The sequence below is a fragment of the Dinoponera quadriceps genome, unplaced genomic scaffold (assembly GCF_001313825.1).
Source record: "Dinoponera quadriceps isolate SergipeBrazil2010 unplaced genomic scaffold, ASM131382v1 scaffold9, whole genome shotgun sequence".
In the NCBI taxonomy this organism is placed as follows: domain Eukaryota; kingdom Metazoa; phylum Arthropoda; class Insecta; order Hymenoptera; family Formicidae; genus Dinoponera; species Dinoponera quadriceps.
Window position 1 is genome coordinate 856,663 of NW_014554295.1, and position 26,494 is coordinate 883,156.

The following is a 26,494-nucleotide window of genomic DNA, read 5'->3' on the forward strand; positions in this document are numbered from 1 at the left end:
AATCACACGCTCCATGCCGGACGTGTGTGCGTGTGTAAATAACGTGTGGCAAATATCCTGCCGATGTTGCGGAGTAGGCCGACAGTCAATTAACCGAAAAACCGTCGATACAGCCTTTGCGCCAGTTTTTCCTCTTTTCCCAATTTAACGAACTCGCGTAAATTGCATGTCGATTGAAATAGGAACTATCTAATGCCGCGTTAGCTTTACACGAAAGTGCATTACCTAAAGTTGATAATAAGAAAAAAAATATTAAAACAAATAATAAACTATCAGCGAGCAGAAATAATACTCATACCTACGTGTTACAATATTTCATCGTGGTATATTTATATATCATGCAATAATATTTAAAAAATTTATATGAAAATTATATCGTCGAGCAAAAGGAAAAAGATCGTGTTATTTTAAGCGTCAATATGGAAGCGAGCGTAGATTGTATCGTCACTTGATAACGACCGATTATCCAATGTTTGTCTACGCCATACGCGAATCGGAGCATTCGCATTCTCGTAATCTTTAATGTCGTACCGCCGATTGCACCGACAACGACTGAACCGATCCGTTTCGTACAATTCTGGAATACGCGCGAAGCATGCGAATGCGCGCTATGTGTCCGCTTACACGTCCACGAATATGGCATTCCAATAGCTTGGGTAAGCGGCGTTAATTAGCCGGAAACGTGGAGGAAACGGAATCCGGAGACTGCCACGCACGTCTGAATTTTTGCGAAATTGCGGAGGACGCGCTTAATCGGAATTTCCGCGCGCGCCGTGACTATCGGTATGTGCGATTGTAAATGTAAAGTTACTCCCTCTCTCTCGTAATTTCGTTGATCTTAAAATACAGACTATATATACAACATAGAACCAAGCGAAAACGATGTTTTAAACTTATGTTTGTTAATTCTTGTGTTTTCATCTTTGCGCAGATACTAATTCAGTTGAGCTTCAATAACTTGAGTCGAAATTTTCATTCTACATTAACTCTGTAAACTCTGTTTTGTTAAATTTGAAGAGTCGACGTATGGAAAATCTTGAAGCATAACGTTAAATAGACAATTATTTTTTTATGCTAAACATGGTTACTTACTACTTACTCTTTTCCATGTTAAAAAGTAAAGAATTTATTCAAAAACTACATGATATTCTATATTATCTCAGTATTCTATTTACATTTAAATATTATTATTAATTTTTCAATAAGCAACATATTAATTCGATAAAACTCAGAAATTTTGAAATTTCATTAAGACATGGAGATTCAGAAAAGTCAAAAAAGAGCTGTAGATGCAAAGATCGTTATTGTTGTAGAAATACAAATAATATCACTCGCGAAACTCGCACTAAATTCTAAATCCCGACTCGAGTATCGTCTTAGTCTCGCTAAGTTTGTTCAATGCTCTGAGTAATAAATGATTTATAAAACATACCTCGAAATATATACACAGTAATACTGCCCCTCCGCGTTCTGGCTTCTCTATCCAGCATCATGTTCCAGACTGCTCGTCGTAGCATCCCGGGTACTCACTCGTTCGTGGCACTGACACTCGCGACACACACGATTCGAGCGGAGAAATGCGTGTTAATAGACGCGATACCGACGAGAGCACGAAATACTTTAATCTCTTCGCTACTGAGGACTACTGTAGTCGCTCGCTCGCGAAATGCATTCTGGGTAACATATTCTAACGGCGTTTTCGATTTGCTCAACTCGGGCAGCGTTCCGCTAATCTCAACAGTATTGCAAACTATAGTATACGTAACTCGAACTATTGCAAACATTATTGGAACGCGCCTGAGCCGGAACGTGCAAATCGAATCGATCAGCAAATCGAAAACATCATGAGAATTTAATCGCCCAGCCCGAAACAATCGCAGTATTAAAATTATTTTACTCATGAAGATGCTGTATATTAGATGATATAACATAAATACTGCGCGTAACTTTGTTTACACTATTAGATTCCGCTTGGAAACTCGTGCTATATAGTCATTTTTCGGCCGTACACTGCCGTAGCGAAAAGAATAAGAAACTATGGAACTAACAATAACTAACGCACCGACGCACGTATTTCACGGTGTGCGCGTCTCCCGTCGATTCAAAACATAGCGAGAGTAGCAAAACAATCGGCAAAGCGATAAGCTTACCCCCGCAACCTCCTATTCGCCCTTGGCGCCCGCCGAGGAAGGACGCCCGCATTCGATGAACGCACGATCAACAATAGACGCTATCAAAACATTCCTTCGACCTTCACAAAGTCATTCCCGTGCATCACATATTTTTACGTGACCGAGTGTTACGCTACGTCTCAAGCCGCCGAACGACGTACATACTACGACGTGCATCGACAAGTTTGATGTATAACTCGAGAGATAAAATCTGTACGTTACAACTTACGCCCCCGTCGGACACGGAGAATTATAGAACTACGACTCGCACTTTTCAACTGCACTACCTGTACTCTCGTGCGATCTTGATTTCTCTGCCTATTTTCCATCGAATAGTGAATGCATACTCAATTAATGTACATGTCGAAAATATAAATATATATGTTTAGTTTTACGCGCGTTTTGTGTATGTATGGAATATAGAGTGTGTGTTCTAATTCAAAACATAACACCCGTGTACAAGTAGAACGTGTAAAGCTGAACAGGGAAGTCGTGTACTATTTTACAACTTTCGCAATAATACTTTATTCTAAGTACCGAGAATGCGACAGAGTGCAGTTAGAAAGAGCAGATTTCTAGTGGAACGACCGTTGGCCATCTTGTCGTCGCGATATGTTTGCTAAAAGCGCGGCACGCTTCCCGCGCAAAGTAATCGGGCTCTCGTCGGCGTCGCGTTAATTGACACGCGTTTTTCCGATGGGACGGTGTTTACGTGTGTCAGAGCTAGTGTCCGGAATGCCATGACGAAGCAGCCGGGAGTAGGATGCTGAATCGGGAAGCAAGGACAGTAAATACAGTAAATACAGAATGCGGCAGGCAGGGTGGGAACGTCAGAACGCGGGCAATGGTATATCATGCATTCTAGGTATATAAAATCCTTTATATTATTCAAGATGTTTCCGACTTGGACGGACGTTTGACAAACTTACCGAAAATAAGCAGGTACCCAAGTCGAAATTTAGAATCTTACGTAAGTTTTACTCCTGTCTATTTGCATCTCTAATGATGCTCCTTTATTGAATTTTATTTGTTAATTTTACCCTTCAGTCTTTATTTAATTATTTGATTTTACTCTTTACTTTGATTTTACTCTTCAGTCTTTATTAAATTATTTAATATTGTCGCATATATTCTATTTGCAGTTAAGTAAATTGCATAATTAATATCTTACTTCTTGAAATGAAAAATAAAGATTTAAGTAAATTGCATAATTAATACCTTACTTCTTGAAATGAAAAATAAAGATTAAATACAGATAAAAAATTTGAAATTATCGAGTATTAAATCATTCTTGAATAAGTCCTTCTTTAAATTTTAATACAGAAAAAACGGCAAAACAAGTAACCATTTCAAAGGAAAACAATTGTTTGTGTAACATTATATCTCGAAATTGGTTCTTTAAATTAGATGCAATGTATAGGATTAATGTAAGACCAAAATTTCGACTCGGCAAAATATTAGATTAATGAAAAAGATTAGATTTATATAATTTGTTCCAATCTATAACATGATGTCTCATAAGTACGATATTATACGTTTATGATATGCAACCTTCTCGTGTTTTCACATATTATTCACTGTCGATTGTACTAAATAAATTATGATTACAAAAAGAAATCTATTTACCATGATTACTCCTGTACGGGGTACAAGTTGAACGAGATAATTCTCAAAGCAAACACGCATTCAACATGAAAAAAAAGAATGAAACATAATTTTCCATAATGAAATACAGATTGCTGTAAAAGTTCGCCGATCTTTCAGTTCAATCGTTATAGGAACTTCTCTCGACATTCACGCATGCCTGTAACTGTATGTTGTTTTAATTAATTACACCATCATAAAGTATCATAACGATCAAAGCACATTTGATCACATCGGGGTCGATGTGTTCTTACTCGACCGCATCCCACGTCCCAACGGAAATTATCGAATCGCGTCCGGGATACGGCTTTGTAAAACGCCAGTCGGCAGGTAGTTTAATTAAAGCTCGCCGCTAATTAACGCCGATTTTACGGCGTCCATATTTCTCGAGACTCGCGTCATGGACGACCGATTTCGAATGGTCTTCAGATGCTTTAAGCTTTATAAAACGAGAACCAGAAATAATATACGATGTATATGCCGCAAATTGCGATCTTCGTTAGTTTTCCTTCCATATCAACGATAAAGTGAAAAAACCCAAATTATTATTATTATACTTATACAATTATTATACTTATTTATACATAATTATTTGTCAAACATATCTTTTGATATCGCGGTTAAAAATACGAGCGTGTACAAGTGTACACAGTTTATCGTCCGTACAAAATTCTTTCCGGAGACAGGATACCATTTGCAAGAAAATATCCGAAGAATATTTGAACATCTCGAAGAATCGGAATTGCATTTGCACAAAAATATATGCGCATACGTATATTCTTCTCTTTATCGCGCGACACGTAATATTGCAGGTGAAATTCTGTTCTGAATTATGTCACAAAATGTGGATTGCTTAAAATGGGCTTAAGATTGCTCTCGCAAATGAATATTAACTACATTCAAATAAAGTCAACGATTTGCTCAAATTCGTGTGTGTTTATAAATTTCGCTGGTTATAATTTAAATCGTAGTGTATATATAGAGAATATATGTCGCGCGGATAATTGTATAGGAATTTAAAAGAAATGTGAAGTGCGAATAACCATCACGGAAACAGGACACAGAAGTGTCGAGTAACGACTGTATCGGCACACCGCGATGATTGTTGATTCACTCCGCACTCTCGAAAATTGTCCGTTACGCTTATACCAGAGAGCATCGTTGATGAACTAAAGACGCGAATATAACGCCAATAGCGGTGACTTTGAGCATAACCGCACAGTTGCCGGCACTGGTCTATGCCGGTCATTTACTGGCCGCGAACCGAACATCGCAAACAACAGGGTATAGCGCTCCGGTGAAACACTTTAATTAACACGCTACGACGATCGTTCAATCTTAATTAACACGCCACGCAGAAAGTTCATGTAGCATTTGCATAAATTAACTCACTCGTGCTCGCGCGTCTCGGATTCTCGAGAGTGGACGATCGCGTTTATGTATTTAGTGTTTGAAAATGTATTCATTGATATTAATAAGAATATATCTGTGGTCAAATTATATTTAATGTTTGGAAGGATAATTCATAATCGATGTCTTCAAGTTAGTAACGTGAGCGACCTTTTTATCTATTATTCTCCATATTAAAATTAATTTTTAGTTAATATTATATTTTTTATCCGCGTTAACATATATATTTTACAAAATTTATGTTGCAAATATCAAGTGAGTTATTCGTTTATTTAAAATTGATGTGACAAACGAAAGCAGGCGGAAAATGGAAGCGCAAATGTCGCTTTTATCTGGAATACGGACAAAATCTAGAACGAGCAAGCGAAACTGAAAGTATCCGGAAGAAACGCTCGCGCACAAAGGACGAAAGCGAAAGGGCTGGAAAAGGTCGGGCGGCTTTCAGATGGAAACCCAAAAAACGTATCCGATTTCAGTTAGACGAGTACGCTGCCGTCGGTCTTTTACGTTCAATTTACCCCCGGCAGAGAGTAAACTTCCGACTGCAACGAGTAAGTTTCCCGTCATGTCGACCAGTTGGAAAAGACGGTTTCCGGTGGTGACCACGAGAGAAAAACGAGTTCTGACCGATCCAAAATTTAGTTAACTTTTGTACCCATTTCGAATTTGACAAACGATCGTCGATTCCATACTTTCTTAAACAGCACTGGTTCATAATATCGATATCAATTGTCATAATTTTTCGACGATGAAACGAATAGGGATGCATATGGTAAAAGAAAGTAGTTAATCGGTCTTCAAGCGTTCTACGCAAATTCGTGTGTGTTTCGCTTCAATTGAAAGATAAATGGTTAGTATTTTCTCCGCCTACTTTAGCATTATTTAAGTACGATTCATCGATTAATTAATTTGTATGTACTTATATACACGAGATTTATATCATGCCAACCACTAGCTATTACTTGATTTACGTACGTAGTATTCGCCGCGAACGGCATTAATTTCCGTATTCAGTTCACATTTATTCGTCATTAAACGTCGCTGCGATTAAAGTCACGCGATTAATTCATCGAGCGATTGCCGTTTGTCCGGCTGCAAACGATCGTCGGTCGCCGCAAAATACCGCCTTTAATTCGCACAACAACACCACCGCATAGTTGATAATGCCGCCAATAAGGTCTCGTTAAATTTGTCTCCGCAATTATGGCGATTAATTTTTAGTGCACGGTCGCGGCGCAGCATCACGCTGGAAATTTCGGGCAAACGCATTGCGGGCGTATAATAAACCGCTGCATTTGACGGCTGGTCGACTAGATCGATCTCTCGCACAAATTTCGATAGAATGTTGAGAGATATCTTCTTCTAACATAAAATATTCCTACTGCTTATATTCAATATTTTCACCCTACGAAGAAACAAAAAATCAGCTTCAAATTTTATTTGTGTAAAAAGGCAGTCGGAAAAATATGAAATCTTGCAAATCTGATAAAAAATTAAAAACACAGTTATTTTATAACATGATACTATTTTTCTTATTGCAGTATATATTGTTTATAAAATAAAATATAATTATAACGAAAAATTTGAAAAAAAACATGAATATAATTTATATGTAATTATATTTAAAAAACGTTTGTGTCTTAAAATCATATATAGATATTGCAAATACTTTTCAAAAATTTCTAAAAAGTCTATTTTCTCCAATTTCGATGGCGAAATTAAAATCGGGCTTTGTTCTGCTGGAAAGCGTAGCCTGAATCTAGTGAGTACGTTGATTGCGCTGAAAAATCCGACTCGTTGCGGTGATAGCAATTCAATTATAACGACAGATTTTCGACACGCAACGCAATACCCGATATATATTATCCGAAACGATAATTTCACAATAAAACAAGCTGGCGTACGGCACCGAAATATCGCACCATATTCGCCAGTTATGACGCGCCAATGTGTTCCCCGCCAATAAAAGCTACAATTCGTGCACTAATAACTTTATGGGAAGAATAACTATTTTTCCGTCAATTGAATAAATACGAAGACATCCTTTTTGTGATGCATGCAAACGAACTGTCCTTCACCGCACTTTCGCATTTTCGCTAAATTTTCAGTGGACTTTTTTTCCAATAACGGCTCGATTGTCGGAGTGTTTCATCGCATATTTACAATGCATACCTGATCTCACCGCTGTTTGATTTAATTAATCAACCTATCATCCTTTTTCCCCCTCACATCGGATCTGCACCGTTACAATATTTTTGCGATATACATCATCATCTATTTTCCGGCTGTATTTTTTAATTATTAATACTGCGATATCGATGAAAGTATACAATTGTATTATTTCAGCCCTGCATACCAATCGTCCAACCTGAATTTAATTTTCCATTGCAAATTCCTAACGATATATGTATCGAGAATGTATTACGTATTATTCGACAAGCGTGCGCGTGCACCTGCAACTAACAATATTAAACAATATCAATAAAAAGATACCTCTCCAGTTCCCTACATCATGTCAAATTATCGAAACAAAACGCGATTGCAGAATTCAATTTTCCACCGTATCCACGCTTTGCAGTTCGAATTTGAAATTTTAACTCCAGCCACGTCGTTTTTTTTTTTGCATAATTCGATATATATTTTTGTGTACAAATATCTTTACCTTCCCTTTTACCGCGACGCGAAATCACTCGGTAATTTTCCACGCTGTCAATTTAGCCAGTTCTGTTTACTCGCTCCTTTACGCCCGTTTACCTTACACCGCTCGCCTTACGTCGTTCGCCTCTTACCTCTCGATCTACGTTCGAGATCGATCGCGCATGACGCGGGCGCGTGCACATGAGTTGAATTTCTATGGGGAGAAACTCCCCATTCATTCGTACCGTTCCCGTTTACTGCGATTTCACCGCAGATATATATTCATACGAATTCATATCGTGCCTCCTCGAGCTTTCTTCATGTTATCGGAAATGCACCGCAATGGATGCAACGTATACATGCGCGGCCATTCAATGTGCGCTTACCTCTTCTTGACCCTATTCGTCTTAAATTTTTCCCAATTTTGAGCAAAGCTGCTTCCATTAAATCATCACGCAATAAAGTTTCGGAGGAAAATAACGAGGCATGCGTTTGTTGCGTGGATGTGCAAATAACGCTTCTCTCGCGAGTGAGAGAAAGTTTGTCGTGTAGGAAATTCTTTAATTTGAATCTATTAAAAAGTTAGATTACGATCGATTCTCTGAAGCCATATGTGCGGCACAATCGCGCGCTAGTAAACGAATTTTTCTTTCGTGTCCCTACGTCGACTCGTTCGCAGGTTATAATCTTTTAAAGTGAGCATTACTCACTAACGCAATACTTACTGCGAGATGACGCGTAACATAGGGGAAACTGGTGCCAGAAGTCATATGAGTTAGTTGTCACAGTTTATATCTCAGTAAATAAATAAAGGAGCATGTTCCCTGCAATATAAGTTGACGATATCGTATTAGTTGAGTGCACGAAATAACTCATAGGTAACGCGCGCATTGCATGTGCTACTTGTGAACACTTTTAAAACTAGACGTAGTGAATAAATTTTTTCTTGTCTTTATTTTTATTGTTCCATTGCTGTTGAAATTACTGGCCAGAAATTCCCTGTATTCACAAAAAATATTATAGTTTTAACTAACTTTTTCTATATTTAGTTTAACCGTTACTGCAACATTATTTTAAAATATAATTTTTCTATTCACAACGATCATTCGGGGTCAGTTTTTCGAGTTCCATTGGAGGGGTGATTCTATTAACTGAAATTAAGTTTTTGCTTTAAATTCGGAGATACACTGTATTTTAAATGTATGATGAGAATAGTGAACATTTTGATACATAAACCTCTAGAAATTCTATTCACATCGATGATATCGCGAGATGAAATATCATCGGGATTAAGGACTATCATGACGAGACCGTTATTCCGTATAGGTGATGGTGCGGCAGCGGCGTCATCACATCGACGAAGCTCGCGCCTCGCTGAATATTAACGCCCGAACGTCTTCCCTACATTCTCGTCGTTACGTTCTTACGACCTTACGTCGCGTTGCATAATGCAAGTCGAATTCCTACTGGGAAAACTCGTTCGTCGCGTAAATTCGCGGCCGCGGGAAAACCTCCGGTCGTCGGCGCGCTCTCGCGCAAAACCCCGAAACGCGAATCCGCCGTAGCTGCACACACCGCGTGTCGCTCGCCCACGAGGCGAAGCTTTATCGCGCGAAACGCGCGCCGCTGCGGGGGCACGCGAAGAATTTGCGAGCTGAATTCCCGTTTCAGCCAAAGGGGCGCTTTTTCGCCTCCCGCGCGTGCACACACACATAGTTCACTACCAGCGGCACTCTCGTAAAATAAATATTATGTAAAAGTCGGCCGTGCCGTTTTCTCCCACAGTTAGCAAACCTACAGGAAGTCTTTGTTAGAAAAAAGCCCTTCCTAGTTAATCCTCGGTCGTTGACCCTTTTGCATTTATTTATAAGTTTCGAATGTATTCGAATACTTTTCTTCCTTTTATGTATATTATTCTCGATATTTTTATCGGTACAGTGTGTTATAGTTGATATAAAAAATGTAAGGTAGTTTATTAGCTTTTTATATTCAACCTAAAATTGAATCTAAAATGCAAGCGAGGAGAGAGAAACACAAAATGAAAATTCGCCGACGTAAAAAGTTTGTCGCCGAAAGACGATATTTACCACGTGTCGTGACTGGCCTGTAACAATAACAACTCTTTGATGCTGCAAACGCAATTTGCCGTGTTCACCGAATATCCGTTACAGAAATATTTTCAGTCGCAGACATCCAATGTCGCGGAGAAATCGTTTTTCTATTTTACTTTAATTTTGCAGTTTTAACGAACTGTTCAGAATCGTGCGTACAATTTAACAATTACGGGCCATTTTACAAACTTTCGTAAAATCAACGACCAATCTATAACGAGAAATATCGGAAAGAAACTTAAAATATATAGTAAAAAACATTTTGCACTCGTCTTAAAATTGGTCCTTATTAAAATGTTTGCGTTAAATTTTTAATATACCCATGTATTAATTTAGAATATTTTGTTCATATCATCTCAATATTTTGTGTTGAGTCGATGTGTAACCAACATGTAAGTGTTAAAATAACACATTTTGTACTTCAGCGTCGATTAACACGTTATGGGTATTAATTTTGCGTTAATTTCTAACATAATATTTGTGTTATATTTTAACATATTTTGTGTTAAATATATAAAAATTTGTGTGGGCCGTTTGGAACATGTAAAATGTGTTAAATTTAACACCAAATTTTTACTGTGTATTCATAAAAATATCACGTCAATAAAAATAAAATAAACAGCACTGAGTTGCAGTAATTAACTCTTCCCCACTCTTCTCTCTCTTTCTCTCTGTCGAATATCTGAATGGAGTTCCACATCGGCGACTTCATTTTTTACGTACATTTACGAGGTACATTGAGGATTTTCCTATATCTCGTTCCCGTTCAGCTCCCCCAACGACGACCGTCGTTACTCCTCTGCTTCTTTACTCCCCCCTCTCCGCTCGTCCCTTTTTCCTTGCCATTTTGTCCTCAGCCGACCGCATCATGCGGTCCTTTTATGGTCCTCCTCGCGAGTGCCGTTTTGTAGTAGGATTCGCTTGGGCGGGCATTTGTTGCTTCCAGCAAAAGCTTTCGCTCTTCCGGTCGAAAGCTTACTCCGTTGATGCTTCGAAAACGGTAATTTTCAAACTCGCGCTGTTAAATTAACGGAGTGACCTCAACAGCAATGGAAGGTTGAAAACGGCTTCAAGCGATGACAACCTGAGATTGAAGCGAATTATTACATTCGCGAACAGCCGCGTATCGTTAAAATGACGCGCTAATGAGTGTACTAATGAGTACGAAGGAAGAAGTAACGGCGAGAGGGATTTTTCCCACCGTTTCTTCTATTTTTATGAATACAGAGATATCGCAAGAGATTTTCCGCGAACCCCCGCTTTGTTTCCCGGCCGCGGTATCCCATTACTTTCCGGGAGTAACCTCAGAACGGTTTGCCGAAGTTCCTATCTCTCTGGAGCATGCCTTTATCTCTATATAATTTTCAGGTGGGACGGCGACGATGTAAAGCTTAATCTCGTCTCGAAGTTTTCCGGCCGCGGTCAATGAAACGCGACGATTTCGGGCACCGTCGGGCCTCGGGTTCAAACTTTAATCGTCTCCGATAAAACCGAGCCTGTTATGGTATCGTAGCTTTGTTCTTACCGGCGCTTTACTTTTATGGCCAGCACGGATTTTTGCCGGCCACCTATCAAACGTCCCGCGATTTCCGCCGCCGATGTAACGTCTCCACTCCTCGCCGGTCGTTTCTTCTCCCGGTCGGGACCGCCGCGTCGTCGTCGTCGTCGCCGCCGATGCGCGCGACGAGGCCGAAATCAAATTTTCATCGCGGTCGTTTCTCGCCAACGACAGCGCGAGTTTATCGGAGACGCCGGTAACTGGTTAAAAAGATTGGCACGCGACGTACTCCTTGCTTTTACACGGCGTATTACAGCAGTCTCATGAATCGGAATTGTTTACAAGAGGAACATTACCTCGAGGCAATCTCGAAATCAGAAATCACATTTTGGAGGAGCAATAAAAAAAAGCATCGCCCATTTTACGAGCCATCGGTTGGCCCAAATTATTGCGATCGATTCGCTGCACGAGAAAGTAACGATATTTAAATTTTATCGCTCTCTCTCTCTCTCTCTCTCTCTCTCGCTCGAGCTTGAATTGTGATTTAAACGATTGTTTCGCTCTCCCCATCACTTGCGTTATAAACATTCGAAATAATTTCTCCCGGCAACGTGGCGAGAGAAAAATCGAACTTATGCGCGAGACGATTAATTTACTTCAAACTATTGCGTTATATCGTGAGGTTGTATATTCCGAAATATAAGTGAATTTCACTTGAGAATTAACCGAAAAACCACTCTGTCTGTTCTAAAACAGTATTGCATAATCTCGCGAGCGGGGGAGGAAAGCGGACATTGTGTAATTTCTGCCGCTATGAATATTTCGCACGCGTCGGTGTTTCTTCTCTCTCTGGTGCCTCCTTCGCGGTACGTTTGGAGCGCGCCTAGCGCATAAAGCGCGGGGAATGCAAGCGCACGAATTTGGTTTGACTTACAAAGTCCACCGGCGGCACGGCGGAGTGCCCTCGAATTTTTCTCTGTCGCCCTCCGTTTTCGTGCGCCCCCGGCTATCGGGCGACGTGCTTTAAGGCCGAAGTACACCGCCGCAACGACTTCCAGCTTGCGACCGCAAATATCTCTACTCGATGAAATTTACGAGCAACATAAACACGTTATCCGAAATATTTAACCAAGTGCCGGTCTCCCGAGTTTTTAAAATAAAATTTCGTCCGGAAGAATTTTTTTCTATTTAGGTACTCTAGTATTGATTTCATTCGATATATGATACTTTCGTTTGAGAAGTTTCGCGTTATAATTGCAACAAAAGTGAAGAAATAATACCACCGTTATTTCAGTCATTCATTCTCCGTTTCCTAACTCGCCAACGGTTGAATTGACGAATGATTAGAGTTTAAAAGCACTGATACTGGAAACAGAATAGTATGGGGTTTTAATGTCAGCTCCTCCGACACAAAGGGACGGAATTTCCCCGGGATCTGCAAAGTTTACGAAGCGCAAAGTCGTGCTAGTTTAAAATTTCAGCGAGTCTCGTTCTCGTAGCCCCAAGCCATCGCGCCGGATACTCTTAATACATCGCTGACTCCCTCGAAGGCGAACGTCGAGTGAAAAAAGGTATTTCTTGGTTGTTAGGCGTTGACTTTCTTTCATCTTAAATTGCACGGAAAATAAAGGCTTGATACAGAAAACAATATGGTGAGGAAAACTTTGAATCTTTTGACCGCTCGTGAGCTTCATTTTACAATGCATTCGCAAAGCTCGTCATAATCAGCCCTTTGCCAGGAGATTAGCGAGATTTTGTCTATCCTGTAGAAAATGTAATGTAATGAATAAAAAGTGAATATCTCAACGGAGAATACAGAATAATTTCCGATGATATAATTATTCAATCGGAGAAAACCTTCTTTAAGTGAATTCGCAAAATTCAACGAAACAAATGTATAGTTGTTACTTAAAAAATATTCGATAACGATTATAAAAGGTTGCTTTGTGAAAAAATATCTAACTTTTCTCAAAATCAATTATCGCGTGTCCTAACGCTAACGTTTAACTCGGAACAGCCTACGAAAGTGCGCGTGCGACCTGGCTGGGAAAAATTTCGTCTCGCAAAACGTCGTCGTCGGTACAAGCGAACGGCCCTCTAAAGAAACGAGAAAACGACGACGGCAACACGGATGCGTGCGAGGTGAAATAATCAACGACACGTCGTCTCGCTTGCCAGGAGGACCGCTTTTCTAAGCACGTTTTGGGGATAGGGAGGCGGTAGAGCCGAGGTAAGGAAGTAGTTACCGAAGAAAGGAAGTCCCGGGAAGAGGGAGAAAGAGGTGGAGGATGTTATCCTTTATCTGCTCGCGAGTTACGACCGGTTGTTTGGCGGAGGCCATTGTACCGTTTCTATGGTCAAGACACGTAACGTGCGGAAACAGCAGCCGGCTCTCCTCTCCTTCTTGCCCGTCGCAAGCAGAAATGATCTTCGTAAGAGAGAAAGAGAGAGAGGGTGGGGAGGGGGGAGGAGAGAAGGAGCATTAAGCTATGGAACTTCTCTCTACCCGATCTCTCCGCACCGCCGATTCTTCCTGGGCGAGGATATTTATTTTCGCATTTCTGGTCTCGGCGAGAAACGAAGGATCGTGCGATATGCTTTCCTGAGCTTCACGAGAGCCTATGATATTCGTCGAGTATAATTCTACGTATGATCGCGATGATAATCGCCCGAAGGCAAATCTGTATCTTCACAGAACCTCCGAATAGTTCGTACGAAATCTGTTCGCAGATATTTGCGAATTTTCCAGAAGAACGATATATCGCACGGAACGTATCGCTCAGCGCGTGTGTGAATCTCCTCGATGAAGAACGATAAGTTTTCAACCCGTTTACAGCCTTTATTGCGCCAAAAGTATCTCAATTAAGAGTATCGAACAACTCTTCTCGAAGACCATCTTTAACAATAAATCCCTTTAAATACACCGACTAAGGATTTTTCCTTTGCAACATCCGGGGGACGTACTAATCAGGAAACGTTCGTTAAGAAGCTGAGTTGGAGAAAATGGTAGAAGGACGTATTCGGGATGCGATGGGTAAGGCAGGATGGGTGGGTTCGAGGGTTGGTCGTCCCCTGTCTAAGTCCGAGGGATAACAGCCGGATTAGCGCACGAGGATGCAGCGTTAATGCCGCCGCCCGCCCGGTTCCTCTCGTTCCTTATGCACCGACGCACTCTTGATGCACTCCGCCGAGTTAAACTCCCACCAAGGAAAACAGTGACGGGGCTACCAGCGGCGAACTTTCGACTTAAGTCAGCCAGCTCGGCAGTCGACTTTCGCCGCCATCTTCGCCGACTTGGATCCGCGAAAACAGGATTTCCGGCTAAGCGCTATTACGCACTCTGCGCTGGGCGGCAGCTCCCGGTGTAAAATGTAATAGGATGCGCGGGTTGATTAAAATTGGGAACACGATGTTCGTTGATCTCGCGTTCCGAGGAATATCGCGAAGTGCGAGCATTGCGAGATATCGCGAATGAATATTATAGATAATAATGAGAAAACTATAGAAACACAAGAACGATAATGCGAGAAAGTATGAAAAATATAAATTATTTGCAATATAAAATATCTACCAGTTAATCTTGAATATCCTATTTTTATCTTTCATTCTTGAATATTAACATATAAATGTCCCCGCGAACTTACTTAATATACAGAATGCCTAAAAAATACATGATGTTTTGACAACGCATGTTGGAGCTTAATTAACATTTTTTTACTGATCCTAAATTGTACGAACGTTACATTTCCATGTAGGACTTAGACAGAAGTGAAGGGAAATTGTGTAGGACCTTCCTAAAGTCCGTTTTAAATTTCTATCCGGGACGGTGTAACACAAGCAAGTGTATTAATTATCGTTGAACCGTATGCGTTTCCATCGAGACTGTATTCGATGTATGCATCTCTTTCGAAGACGCGTGTTGCTCGATCGTCCTATCCAGGAATTACGGATTCCCTTACCGAGTCTCTCTTTGCCGATGCCCTTTATCAAGCCGGACAAGCCTCGAGCGTCGCAATTATTGCAACCGGTCACGCAGCAAAGGGGGACTTAAACGGCAGCCGCTGGCGCACATGAAATATGCATTGGTAGTGGAAAACGCCGTCTGTTAATTAGCATCGAAAACAACGGGGAGAGAAAGCGAAAGACAGTGCCTCTCTATCCGTCATTTCTGCGACTCCGCTTCCTCGTCATTCCACCGGACGTGTAGACGCACGCGCGAGTAGAACGCAGTCACATTACGTTGACGAAGGGCGGCCGCTCGGAGTTTGGAACAGACGACATAACAGAAAAGGGAAGAGACGGAATTATATCTCGGAATTCTTATCCCGCGTTCCTCACGGCGACGAGGTCGTTATGCCGTCTACGATTGCGGAGCTGGAGCTAATCATTTTTTTCGAGCTCCCGACAGCAGCGTAACAAAGCGCGGAGGTGTTGAAGAGTATATATTTCTTCCGCATTATATACGATCCACGACTTCGGGAAATATGATGTTTTCTCAGAAAGTTGGAGTTCTCGGGTTTTATTAGTTTCAGTATCGATTCGCTCATGGGGGAAATGGATGTTGTATTTTCATAACAACAAATAAAGAAGTTGTAACACCTGTTATTTGAAATATAATTATTAGAAATAAAATTTTTTATTCTTATTATTGGAGTAAACATTCCGATATATTTCGTTGAAATCTTTCATTAAAACGTGAAGGAAAAATCGTTCGAAGATGCATCAGCGATAGTCCTTGTTTCAGAAATTATAACTTTAATAATTTCAATGGAAAATGTCGAGATGTTACGTAAAAATCGCAAGCGATAAGATGAAGCCGAATTCGTAGTCACTATTTTTACGCAGGTTATTCTTTACTATGGTCTCACAGTAAAGTGAACAACTTCTTGTTGCTAGTAAATTTAAAAATAGAAGTGATACACGACTGTACATTTTTACGACTTGAATGTGGAAAAAATAGGTGAACAATGTCAAATAAATATCAACGCGTGTCATGCACTTTCGTGCGCAATAACTCTCATCGCTATTCTTCGTTGACGTTTAAAGATATTCCATCGGTAAGAAATAAATTCCCTCGCAGGGAAAACTTTTGCAATTATTTCCGCCTTACGTTAAATCCAGGAAAATAAGTGAATTAAACTCGCCCCACTGTTTGTTTTATATTTCATGAAAAATAGGGACTAACGAAATTTTAATAAAAATAAATAAATGTTTACTCTCGTATATAGAACGTCTCGTATATACAATCACATTATTAATTATACTAATATATAATAAACAAATCGTCAACGTTGGATAGACTGGAGTAAATGTTAATTAGCAAAAAGAAATGTAAGTATCTTAAGTATCTTAAGTTCTTACGACGGTGTCGTGAAGTGAAATTTAAACCGCGATATATTAGCCAGCGTTTCTTTTGTTGAGATATAACATAGAAACGCTCATTAATTTCAGCATTCCTCTAGAATTGTATAGCCTGAATAGCAAAATGCTACGTCGTGTGCTTTGTGTCCCCGGTACAATCGCGTTTTACAAGCTCCCGCTAATTAGTCGGCGAAACAACGGCAATCTGTTACTTGATCGTCTTATGATCTCGGTCGTGGTTTGCGAACTCTTTATTTGTTAGAGGAGGGTCTCCAACCGTTCTGCCATTTTCCGAAACGTAATTCCAATAAGTAGCTTTTGCTAGATAATAGATAAGGATGAACGCAATGCGGCAGGACTCGAGTTACTGATATTAATGTCTAATAATATATTAATCGTTGAAGTTGTGACTTCCCCACTGTCGTTGTGAAAGTGTCATCTTTGCGAATATCATTTACGTCACTAATTAATAGCATAAAGTTGCTGTTATATATATATAGCCTTAACAATTTCAAATATTTATTGTTTAATAATTCACATCCAACAATTGTAACAAACTTTTTCTCCTTTTCTCTTAGTTTCGGAAACTCGGAAGTTTCAAGCTACGTATAATTTATGGGTGATATACTGAGTTAAAAACTGACTTAAAAAGATCGACAAGAATTGTGACAATAATTGAGAAAGCGATAAAAGCGAAACGTAAGTTAAGCAACGGACGGAATATTTCGCGAAGGTAATTTGCGTTCTTTTTCTAGGCAATCCTCTTTGCCGAAAATAAAAGTTTGCTCATTAACCGTGAAAAATTGAGGTATTTCCCCAGCCGGAAACTTCCAGAGATCAATTTCTGCGAACTGTATATCGTTGAAACTCGGAGTAGCATAATGTCGGAAAGTCCGAAGCGGAATATCGTTGCAACACGAAACGACAAATTTGCCGTCGGACAAACAAACATGTCGTCATTGAATCGTTATAGATTCCAAACAAAAAATCACGAGTTAATTAAAAAATTAACGATACATTGCAGTGAACAAATATTTGCCGCGAGGAGTCTTGGTCGTTTAAAAATGAGAGAATACCGGTAGTTTGTTGTTACATTGGTAGTAATGAAATAATAGCCAACTGACCTTTCGCACTCGCATCTTATTTCGACAAATTGGCAAGTACATGCAATTTAAGCGTCCGATTACACGCTCCGATAAAAAGGAAAGTCTAATGAAATTCTCGCCGTCCACGCGTTTGTTTAACCAACGCATAGAGGTGGTTTTATACCGAACGAACCGCCATAGTCGTCGCCGCCACCGCCGCGCTCTCGTGAGTTGAGGCGCGTAATTGCGCTTAGCGCGAAAATCCTGTTTTCGCGGATGCACCCCGACAAACGACGGCAACCGAACGGCGCCCAGAGCGAGTTAAGTCGAAAGTTTCCACACCGCCGTGACTCGGCTCAGAGTTAAACTCGGCGAAGTGCGTCAGCGGTGCATCAGCGGCGTCGCGGATGTACGGAAAGACAGTAATGCTGAAGCGGCGATTAAATCGTCGAGACGTTTCGCGAGCTCAAAGAGAGGCGGTAGCGCGCTCGAGTACAGCCATTCTCCGCGGTGAATTAAGACGGATGAGAGGGAAATTTAGTTTGCCGCCAGTCTCATCGTTTCATAATCCTAAATGCGGCAAAAAAGTCCTATTCAGTTATAACAACTGCGGCTTGGAGAAACGTCGTTTATACATGCCGGTGTTGGAAAGCATGGAACGCGAAATTCACATACGCGAGAGAAATCTTCTCGATCTTTAAAGAAAAAGATTCTTTTTTATTTTTCTTTTCTCTTTCATTAGAGCAAACGACGTTAGAGGATCATTGTCTTAATTCTGTAACGGTAGTTCCAGTTCTTTCAGCAGTGCTTCTCTGGAAACAAATGATATTTGCAAAGCGTGCCGAAACTTTCTCGCAACAGCGAGAGCTTACGCTCGAGCTCTCTCGTTGTAATTTTTAACTTATGTATATTTATTGTTACTGTAAAATGTTATTAGGATTATTAGACCGTTACGAATGCACTAATCACAGTTCTACAATTCGTTCGCCTCGCTCTCAGCCCTCAAGTTCTCTGTACACTTCTGACGCACTTCAGCTGTAAACTCCAAGGATAACAATGACGTGACGGCGAGGGACGGAACTTCCGTCTTAAATCAGAGCGAGCAAGCGGGCGCGCGAGCGATTCCTCAACCCGACCGTTCTTATCCCCTTGAAGCAGGTTCGCGAAAACAAGATTTCGCAGTTGACAGCCATTACCGGCTTCATTCCGCATGCACTTCTCCTTGTGCCGATCTGGCGCGATCTATTTGATTTGCTACCCCCCCCCCCCCCTGCTGCCTCTNTTCTTGTTTTAACTTCGCAAATTCGCCCGTCACTTGTCACGACGGTTTTCTCGAGCGCGAAATTCGTCGCTGATCCGCTTTGATGCATCCAATAATACGTCACATCTGGTGCATCGACACGCTCTTACGACGTACTTCGTCGTTTGCGTGCCTCAAAAGCTGGATTTGTCGGCGCGAGTCAATCCGCGTGACGCGACATCACGCGACGTGTAACAAAGAACTTAGCGCGCGATTATTTTTCCGTAACGAAAATTGCAGAACGGAAAAATAATGCCAGGTACTACAGGTTACGGTACTACAGTCTTCCGAGACGCTCGTCAAATATTGTATTTTCTAAAGCGACACATATGATGTTTAAATGTTCACGAGGCTGATAATTATTTAATAATAATCGGAAATCTTATCTTGCATTTTTGACTAATCAAATATTAAATCAAATATTAAAACTCAAAAACGAAGTATGATGATTCGAGTGATCGATACTTTTCTAGCCACGGAGAATTTCATGATGGAACACGACACAGGCTATATTTTACTGACATTGTCGATGTTAATGTAAAATGAAATTCAACGCAAAACGCGAGAATGTGTTATCTTCTGTACGATAACATTTGCGTCGCCGTATCGTTTCACGTTTGCTTTCGTGTTTCGCTTCGCCATTATTACCGTCTTGTAACCAGACCTGTCGCCGCCTGCTTCGTACTTCTCCCTTTCTCTCGCGATCAACGAAACGTGAAGTAATAAACTTGCTGCAAGAAATAAGCCTCGTCCCCGGCTAGTAACGATGACGTCGCCATGGCGCAGGCAAGGAAACAACGATGCGATTTTGCGAAGTTCTTCCTCCCTTCTTCGAGCATCCCTATCGAACGTGTCGGACCGAAGCGCGCTCGCAAAAAGGAACGAGTGGTCACTCCTTCGCTTTGTTTACTGGCGGCTTGCGGATACCCTTTCGATTTTCCTCGTCTCGGCAAAATCGAGACGGGAGATACGTCGATCCGTAGGAGAACGCCAACAACATCACACCTCGTTTCCTTCCTCTCGTTCGGTCCGCATTCGTTCGTTCATTCGTTCGTTCGTTCGTTCACAATAACGAACGCCCCGTGTAACGGATAATAAATGTTACTCTCAGCGAAAACTCGATCTCGAGCGTCAACAATTTTCCGTCTCGCGTCTCGATTTTTTTATTTTGCGTTTCAAAGTTGCAGAGATCAACTTAAGCGCGTACGTTATAGGCGCGCGCGCGCGAATTGAAATGTATTGCCACCCTCGTGTTGTATACCTTTTCGATCTTTTAAGAGCCGCTCTTTGCGAGTTTACGATACCATCTTCGGTATTGAGAGAATAATAGCTACCACTACTAACGCAAGAGCTTGATCTTGTGCAGCGCTTTTTTTATACGTGTGGTTACGGGATATCAACTCGACGCGTAAGATACAAAATCGAAGTTACTTCCCTTCCGACTTGCATATTTCTTCTCTTCCTTTAGAATCCTTTCTTGCGGTAATTTTTGTCGCACATTCTTACAAATTCCCTGTACCTTTCATTTTTAACCCTTTTATGAATATGTAAATCTCTCGTTGGTCACAGCGTTGACCACCGTGTCCACGAGAATTCTCGATATTCCGCGCGGCACGTTTATAATTATCGCCGTTCGCAGCAGTCGATCGATCGTATCGGAGAGTACGTCTTTTATGAAAAATAAAGTACGATAGTTAATTAGCGCGTATCTGTTTGCCCAAAGATGTACTTCGAAGCGCGAGGTGTTAACTATAACGGATAAAGAATCGACCGGTCGAGTACAAAGAGATGACGTTCGCTTAAATATCCCACGTGTCGTGCGTGAGAAAACTGCAACAAGTGCTGTTATGCTGACTAATTCATTTCTATCCTTTCATATTTATGTTTGGATGCAATAAAATTTATTAAATTTGAAGAAATCTTTTTCTCAATGTACGAATGTTTATTGCCGCGGCAAAATTAGTACGAGATATCTGCCCGATGTTTCACACTCTCGCGTTAAAATTGAACAACTCGGAAGATTTAGATTATCTGGTTAGATGGCAATGCAGTTTCAAGGCACCGAGACATTTTCCCTCTAATTCGTGTTTTCACAAACGGAAACGAGCGGACCGTCGAAGCGGCTGTCGTCGACGTCGTCGTCATCGTCGTCGTCGTGCTCGACCCGATCGATGCCCCGCACGAAAGTGAGGTCACGAGATTCCGTCGTTTCGTTTATAATTTCGCTGTGCCCCGTCGAGGGAAATGAATCGCACGTGAGCGCAAAGAGACCAGAAGGAGCAAAAATCGGGGGAGGAAACGGCCCGCGGCCGGGGAATCAATAACGTCGCCGGTGTGTTTTATAAACGGTGGCAAGACGCGCCATCGACATTTGTCTAAAAATGCGAACAACAGTTGCGCTGTTATTGATGTTCATTGAATTATGTCGCGCGGAATTCTCTACGTGTTTTGCGTTGTTACCACCGATTCGGCGTCGCTCCGAAAGATTTATTCGCGCAATGTCAGTTCCAGATCTCGCGACCATAAAAATATTATGTTCACACGACATTCGTATTTCCAGACGATAAGATATTTCTTCGGGGGACTCGGAGTACTATATATAATTGAAGCAAACAGCGTACATTAGATTAGTCGAACGAAATCACTGTTTACGATCGGGTGACCTAAAACAATAAAAACTTTTATTTCTTCTATACTGTTTTGCAAGTCAATCGGCGCTTTTAATAAATCGCGGGGAAGTAGGTCAGCGTACACATAAATTTAAGATCCGCGACGGGTCCTTTAAATATACCTATCGCGGCAATCGCACCTCTCTCGCTATATTTGTTACAATTAGACGTGCATGTTTTACCGCGGTGTTCCAATTTGTCAACGTTGAATCGCCGAGCTCGTTACGATTTGCCGAGGTAACGTAGCATACTTCCGGCTGAATAATTCGTTCCTACAGTTCGGAGACGAAGGAACAGATCACCTGTGAATGCGCCTGTCGAAATTTCACAGCTCGGATATTTCTCTTCGCTTCTCGATTCGAGAATTCGCGCGAGCGCGCTCGCGTCTGATACGCGATAGTAGTCGGCGCTGAATTCTTCGTAATTCGAAGGAAATCGAGGACGCATCGTTGAAAAATGACTGACGCCCGACGAGCATCGATAACGACTCCGGTCGTGGGTGATATTTCGGTGCGGCATGCGCGCGCCTTACCATCCCGCGTCATATAATTGCGCTCCGCGGCGCAACGCGCCGTGCAACAACCACGCGGAGACGGAATTGCCGGGACGTGCAACGGACCCGTTTCTCCGCCCGACAATAATTTATCTCCGGCCCGATGCGCCCGAGCGTCGGTTTATTGCCAATATATCGCGCCACCTCCGGCGTACTTTCCTAATCTGCATCACGCTCGCGATGCATCGAGTGTCTCGGAATTCACGAGGAAAGGAGATCGCGCGCGCGCGTGCAAGCGGATGCACTTTCTGGCGGAGGGAATGATTTAGGTGTACCGCGCGGCTCGATCGCCGACGGAAATCTCTTTGTCGTAGATTTTACGCCGCGGTAAACTTTATCGCGCGTACTTAGTTATCTGCGTGGTGCGTCACTCGACAATGACTGGACGTAACGTTACGTAATTGTCCCAGCGAGCGAGTGCTCACATTACGGAGAAATTGTATCAAATGTGTAAACCGCTTCTTGGATAAGATATCTCAAACCTTCGAACAGGTCTGCCATTTGCGTCGCGACAGAATTCTATTCTTAAGAAGAAACGTTTAAAATGTATTCTATGAATATCTGTAAATGTCTCCTATGGAAAAAGTGTCATATATTATATAACATATAAAATTACAAAAGTCGAGTTCTTCTCAATTTTACCGCGTATTATAAGTCGTCTAAAACGGGCCTTAACAATTGAATCGCTCTTTTTCTCTCTTCTTCCTTCCTCTTTATTACTGCCGTTATCATTCCCCGATAATATCAATCGACTTTCTAATCCCTAAATAATATTTTATCATAATAAACGAACCCGTAAAGTCTCTCATAAATTATTCATTTCACGGAAAAACCATAAGTCTACCCATGATTAACTTAACGTGTTGACTCGACAGTGCTAACGTTTTCATTCGGTTATCTTGGAGCGCACGAGAAGAAGACACGCAAACGGATCTGAATTCCGAGCGTTTGCGAGGTGTACCCGACGCTGCAACGTTCAGAAATATCCACCAATGGTGAGTGTCGACCGTTCTCGATTCGATTTTTAATTCGATCGATACGCATCACCCGGAATCGAATCAAACACACCTCTTCTATGCGGTTTCATCACCGTGATGTTTGCGTTAGCTCGCGCTTTCGCGATGAAGTTTTCGGTCCTTCCGTGTAACCGTTACTCTACCATCGAGAGCGTCCCACGAATAAAATCACACGCGAAGAGCAGTTCCTCCTTTCTCGCCGGTGATAAGGATGCTGACGCCGGTGTAAAATGGTAATGAAGAATGTGAAATGTAAAACGACTCAATAGCACCGTTCCATTTTTATTGGGCGAGCGTACGTATGAAAATTCAACATGCAACGTGCGTGCGCCGATGCAACGTGATCGCAACGTTAACCCGGGCACGCGTTAAAATGTAGTTAGATTCGGATAAAATCTATCATATTTCTTTTTTATGCATACGTCCGTATGTTTCTTGCACGTTGTTATAACGGTCGTTGCGAGCATCGTGGAAAACATTTTATTCCGCAAGAGATATTTCGATAACACACGTACAGAGAAACGCAAAGAAGACGCGTTCTCAGTCAATATTCAGCGACGTTCACGTAGAATCCAGTTGAAATTTCTTATATGTATGGTTTCAGACTCGCTTCTAAAATTACGGCGGTGACACATCGCCGCTCACTCGTGCCGCACGCTTCTTTCGCGAAAAAGTAATAACGTAGGTACATTCGCGAATAAGCCTGATAACGCGTTTTATGTGTTCACCATAGGGACGTATAAAACTTATTATTACCGAGCGAGGGCGGGGACGAGCGCGCACACGTTTGCAGATCTGGCCACCCTTTCGCACGATCGCCAGGAAATCACCGTCGATTCTTTATTTCGGACTGAGGGGAACACAAGTCGGGGCTGTGACGACGATTTCACACGCCACGTGGCGTACCAACCGCCGCGGGTTTTTGCTTTTAATGTCGTCGTCGGCTCGACACGCGAGCGAACCTGAAGAAAAAATATAAAAGCACCGCGGTAAATGCGGGCAGCTGTCTCGGAAACACCGCCGCCGTTTCTTTCGCTCGCGCTTTCTTTCTCCGATCTAAAGCGTAATCGAAAATTTGATTGCGCGTTATCTTTCCCGGCGACTGTTTTTATCAATTCTGACATCTTACATGAAAATAGAAAAATTTATAAAGCAAAATTTATGAAGCAAAGTAACACGTAACTTTCGTTTCTGTTATAGTGTTTAAAAACCCGCTTTTTCGTGGGAAGAATCCGAAAAGAACCGCGAAGAAAATTGAAAAAATTGGTTTTTCCACACTTTTAAAGCTACAACGTTTTTCTGTGAAAGTGCGTTACAAGAGAAACTTTACCGATTTTGTTTCGAGATCCTGAGATTGCGAAATACCGGATTTAATGATTATCCCTCATCCTGGGTTTCCTTATTCACTCGCGTGTCAAAATCGACGACGGTATTAAAGTTGGTACGCGCGTGCTTACTCGATAGCGTGTAAACTCGTCATCGTTGCGCGAACAGGGGCCTTTGGGCGGAGCGGCAGTTCGTCTACGAGAGGTACAGACGGTCATAAATGACGGAGGATGGTGATTACGACTCCCTCCTTTCATTATACGCCTTCGCGGCTCGGCGATGATTTCGTTATTCAATTGCAAATCACACTGTCTCGCCGGTAAATTTGCAACGGTCAGTCCGCCCGAATGCGAAATCTCCGACTCGTTTGTATTTAAACCTTTCATTAAGGAGATCTTCTCCGATATATCTATTAGCCCGAAAATATGCTGGGGTCACAGCACTAATTAGAGTGATACATTTTTATATACGTTTGCCACCTTTTTTAGAAAAGGAATAAAATAATAGAATTGCTATCCATATCGTTAAATAAAGAATCGTACGCTTTACATGATAATAATTGAATAATTGTTTCTTTATATTTGTAAATAAAAACAGAATCTTTCTTATAAAAATATCTCGAAATGAAAAGAATTTTATTTTAATGTATAAACTCGACGTTAGTCATTTTATAAATAATTCTTTCATAGGTTTTTTGTATTTCTTCCAAATAGCTGGACGTATAAATATTGGAAGAGTGATATTGTTTTACTTAAACTTTTGTCTTGCCGCGGGGTATTATTTTTGAACGATTTTTATCAAACCGTGCGAATGTATTTTTCTAAAGCACCAATATTCAGAGGGTTACAAATAAAATCGCAAGGATTTTATATTTAATTTCATCGTGAGTGACAATCAACGACGAGAACAATACTGTGTTGAAGAAGAAAGCGAATAAATCCATAAAATATAAGTGAATCATTGCTCACTTCGACCGGTTACCGCGAGCAGCTGTCATCACGGAGGATTTATGTATTTTGACAGTTTGGATGTGCCAAGGAGGAATTAAATATTATAAAATAATATATAATTTTCATATAAAGAACATAGAGCGTGGAGTATAGAGAAAATGTTAAATTATTGAACAAATAACGAATTTATCGTAAAGAAAAGAAAGAGCGCGAACGAGCGCGAAAATTATTTTACGATGCGAAAGTCCGCAAGTATTCACAATGTCCGAAAGATTACACAGAAACACACCTGAAGTTCGAGAGTTTAAAAATCCTAAAATTGGTGTTCGGATATTCAAATATTTAACCGAAGCAAGACCCGAAACTCGAACAATTTTAACGATCGATAATCCGATACGTAACGATCACAGGGCCACGAGGAACACGAGCGCTGTTCGCAAATCACGAGCAGGAGGAAACGTAAAATTACGAAGTGAGCGAATTATTCAAACGCGCGCGGTCAAGTTCGAGAAATCGGCAAGGCGCTATCGATCTGCCGCGGCAAGATCTGCGATAAGGCTGGGACCACCCTCCTCCTTCGCTTCCTCCGCCGAGAGGGCCGCGTGAGGGCTCCCGGACATATTTGCGAGCGCCCTTTAAGGGGCAAGGATTCGTGTCACGAAGACTTAGTGTGCGGCTCGAAGCGGTATCGAAGAAACCACGAACGCGCCGGAATATTTTTATAACGCCGCGTTGGCCGGCGGAGGTGCGGGTGTCGTGGAGG

The 26,494-nt window shown here is 41.5% G+C and overlaps 1 protein-coding gene across 1 annotated transcript in view; it reads right to left on the minus strand.

Moving 5' to 3' along the window:
- Window positions 1–1,710, minus strand: part of LOC106744459 — a 281,560-nt gene extending 279,850 nt beyond the window's left edge. The window contains exon 1 of the mRNA XM_014619266.1: window positions 1,433–1,710. Within this exon, the coding sequence (XP_014474752.1) occupies window positions 1,433–1,517 (85 nt within the window). The 5' untranslated portion in view covers window positions 1,518–1,710. The remainder of the gene's footprint in view (window positions 1–1,432) is intronic.
- Window positions 1,711–26,494: the final 24,784 nt, after the last annotated feature.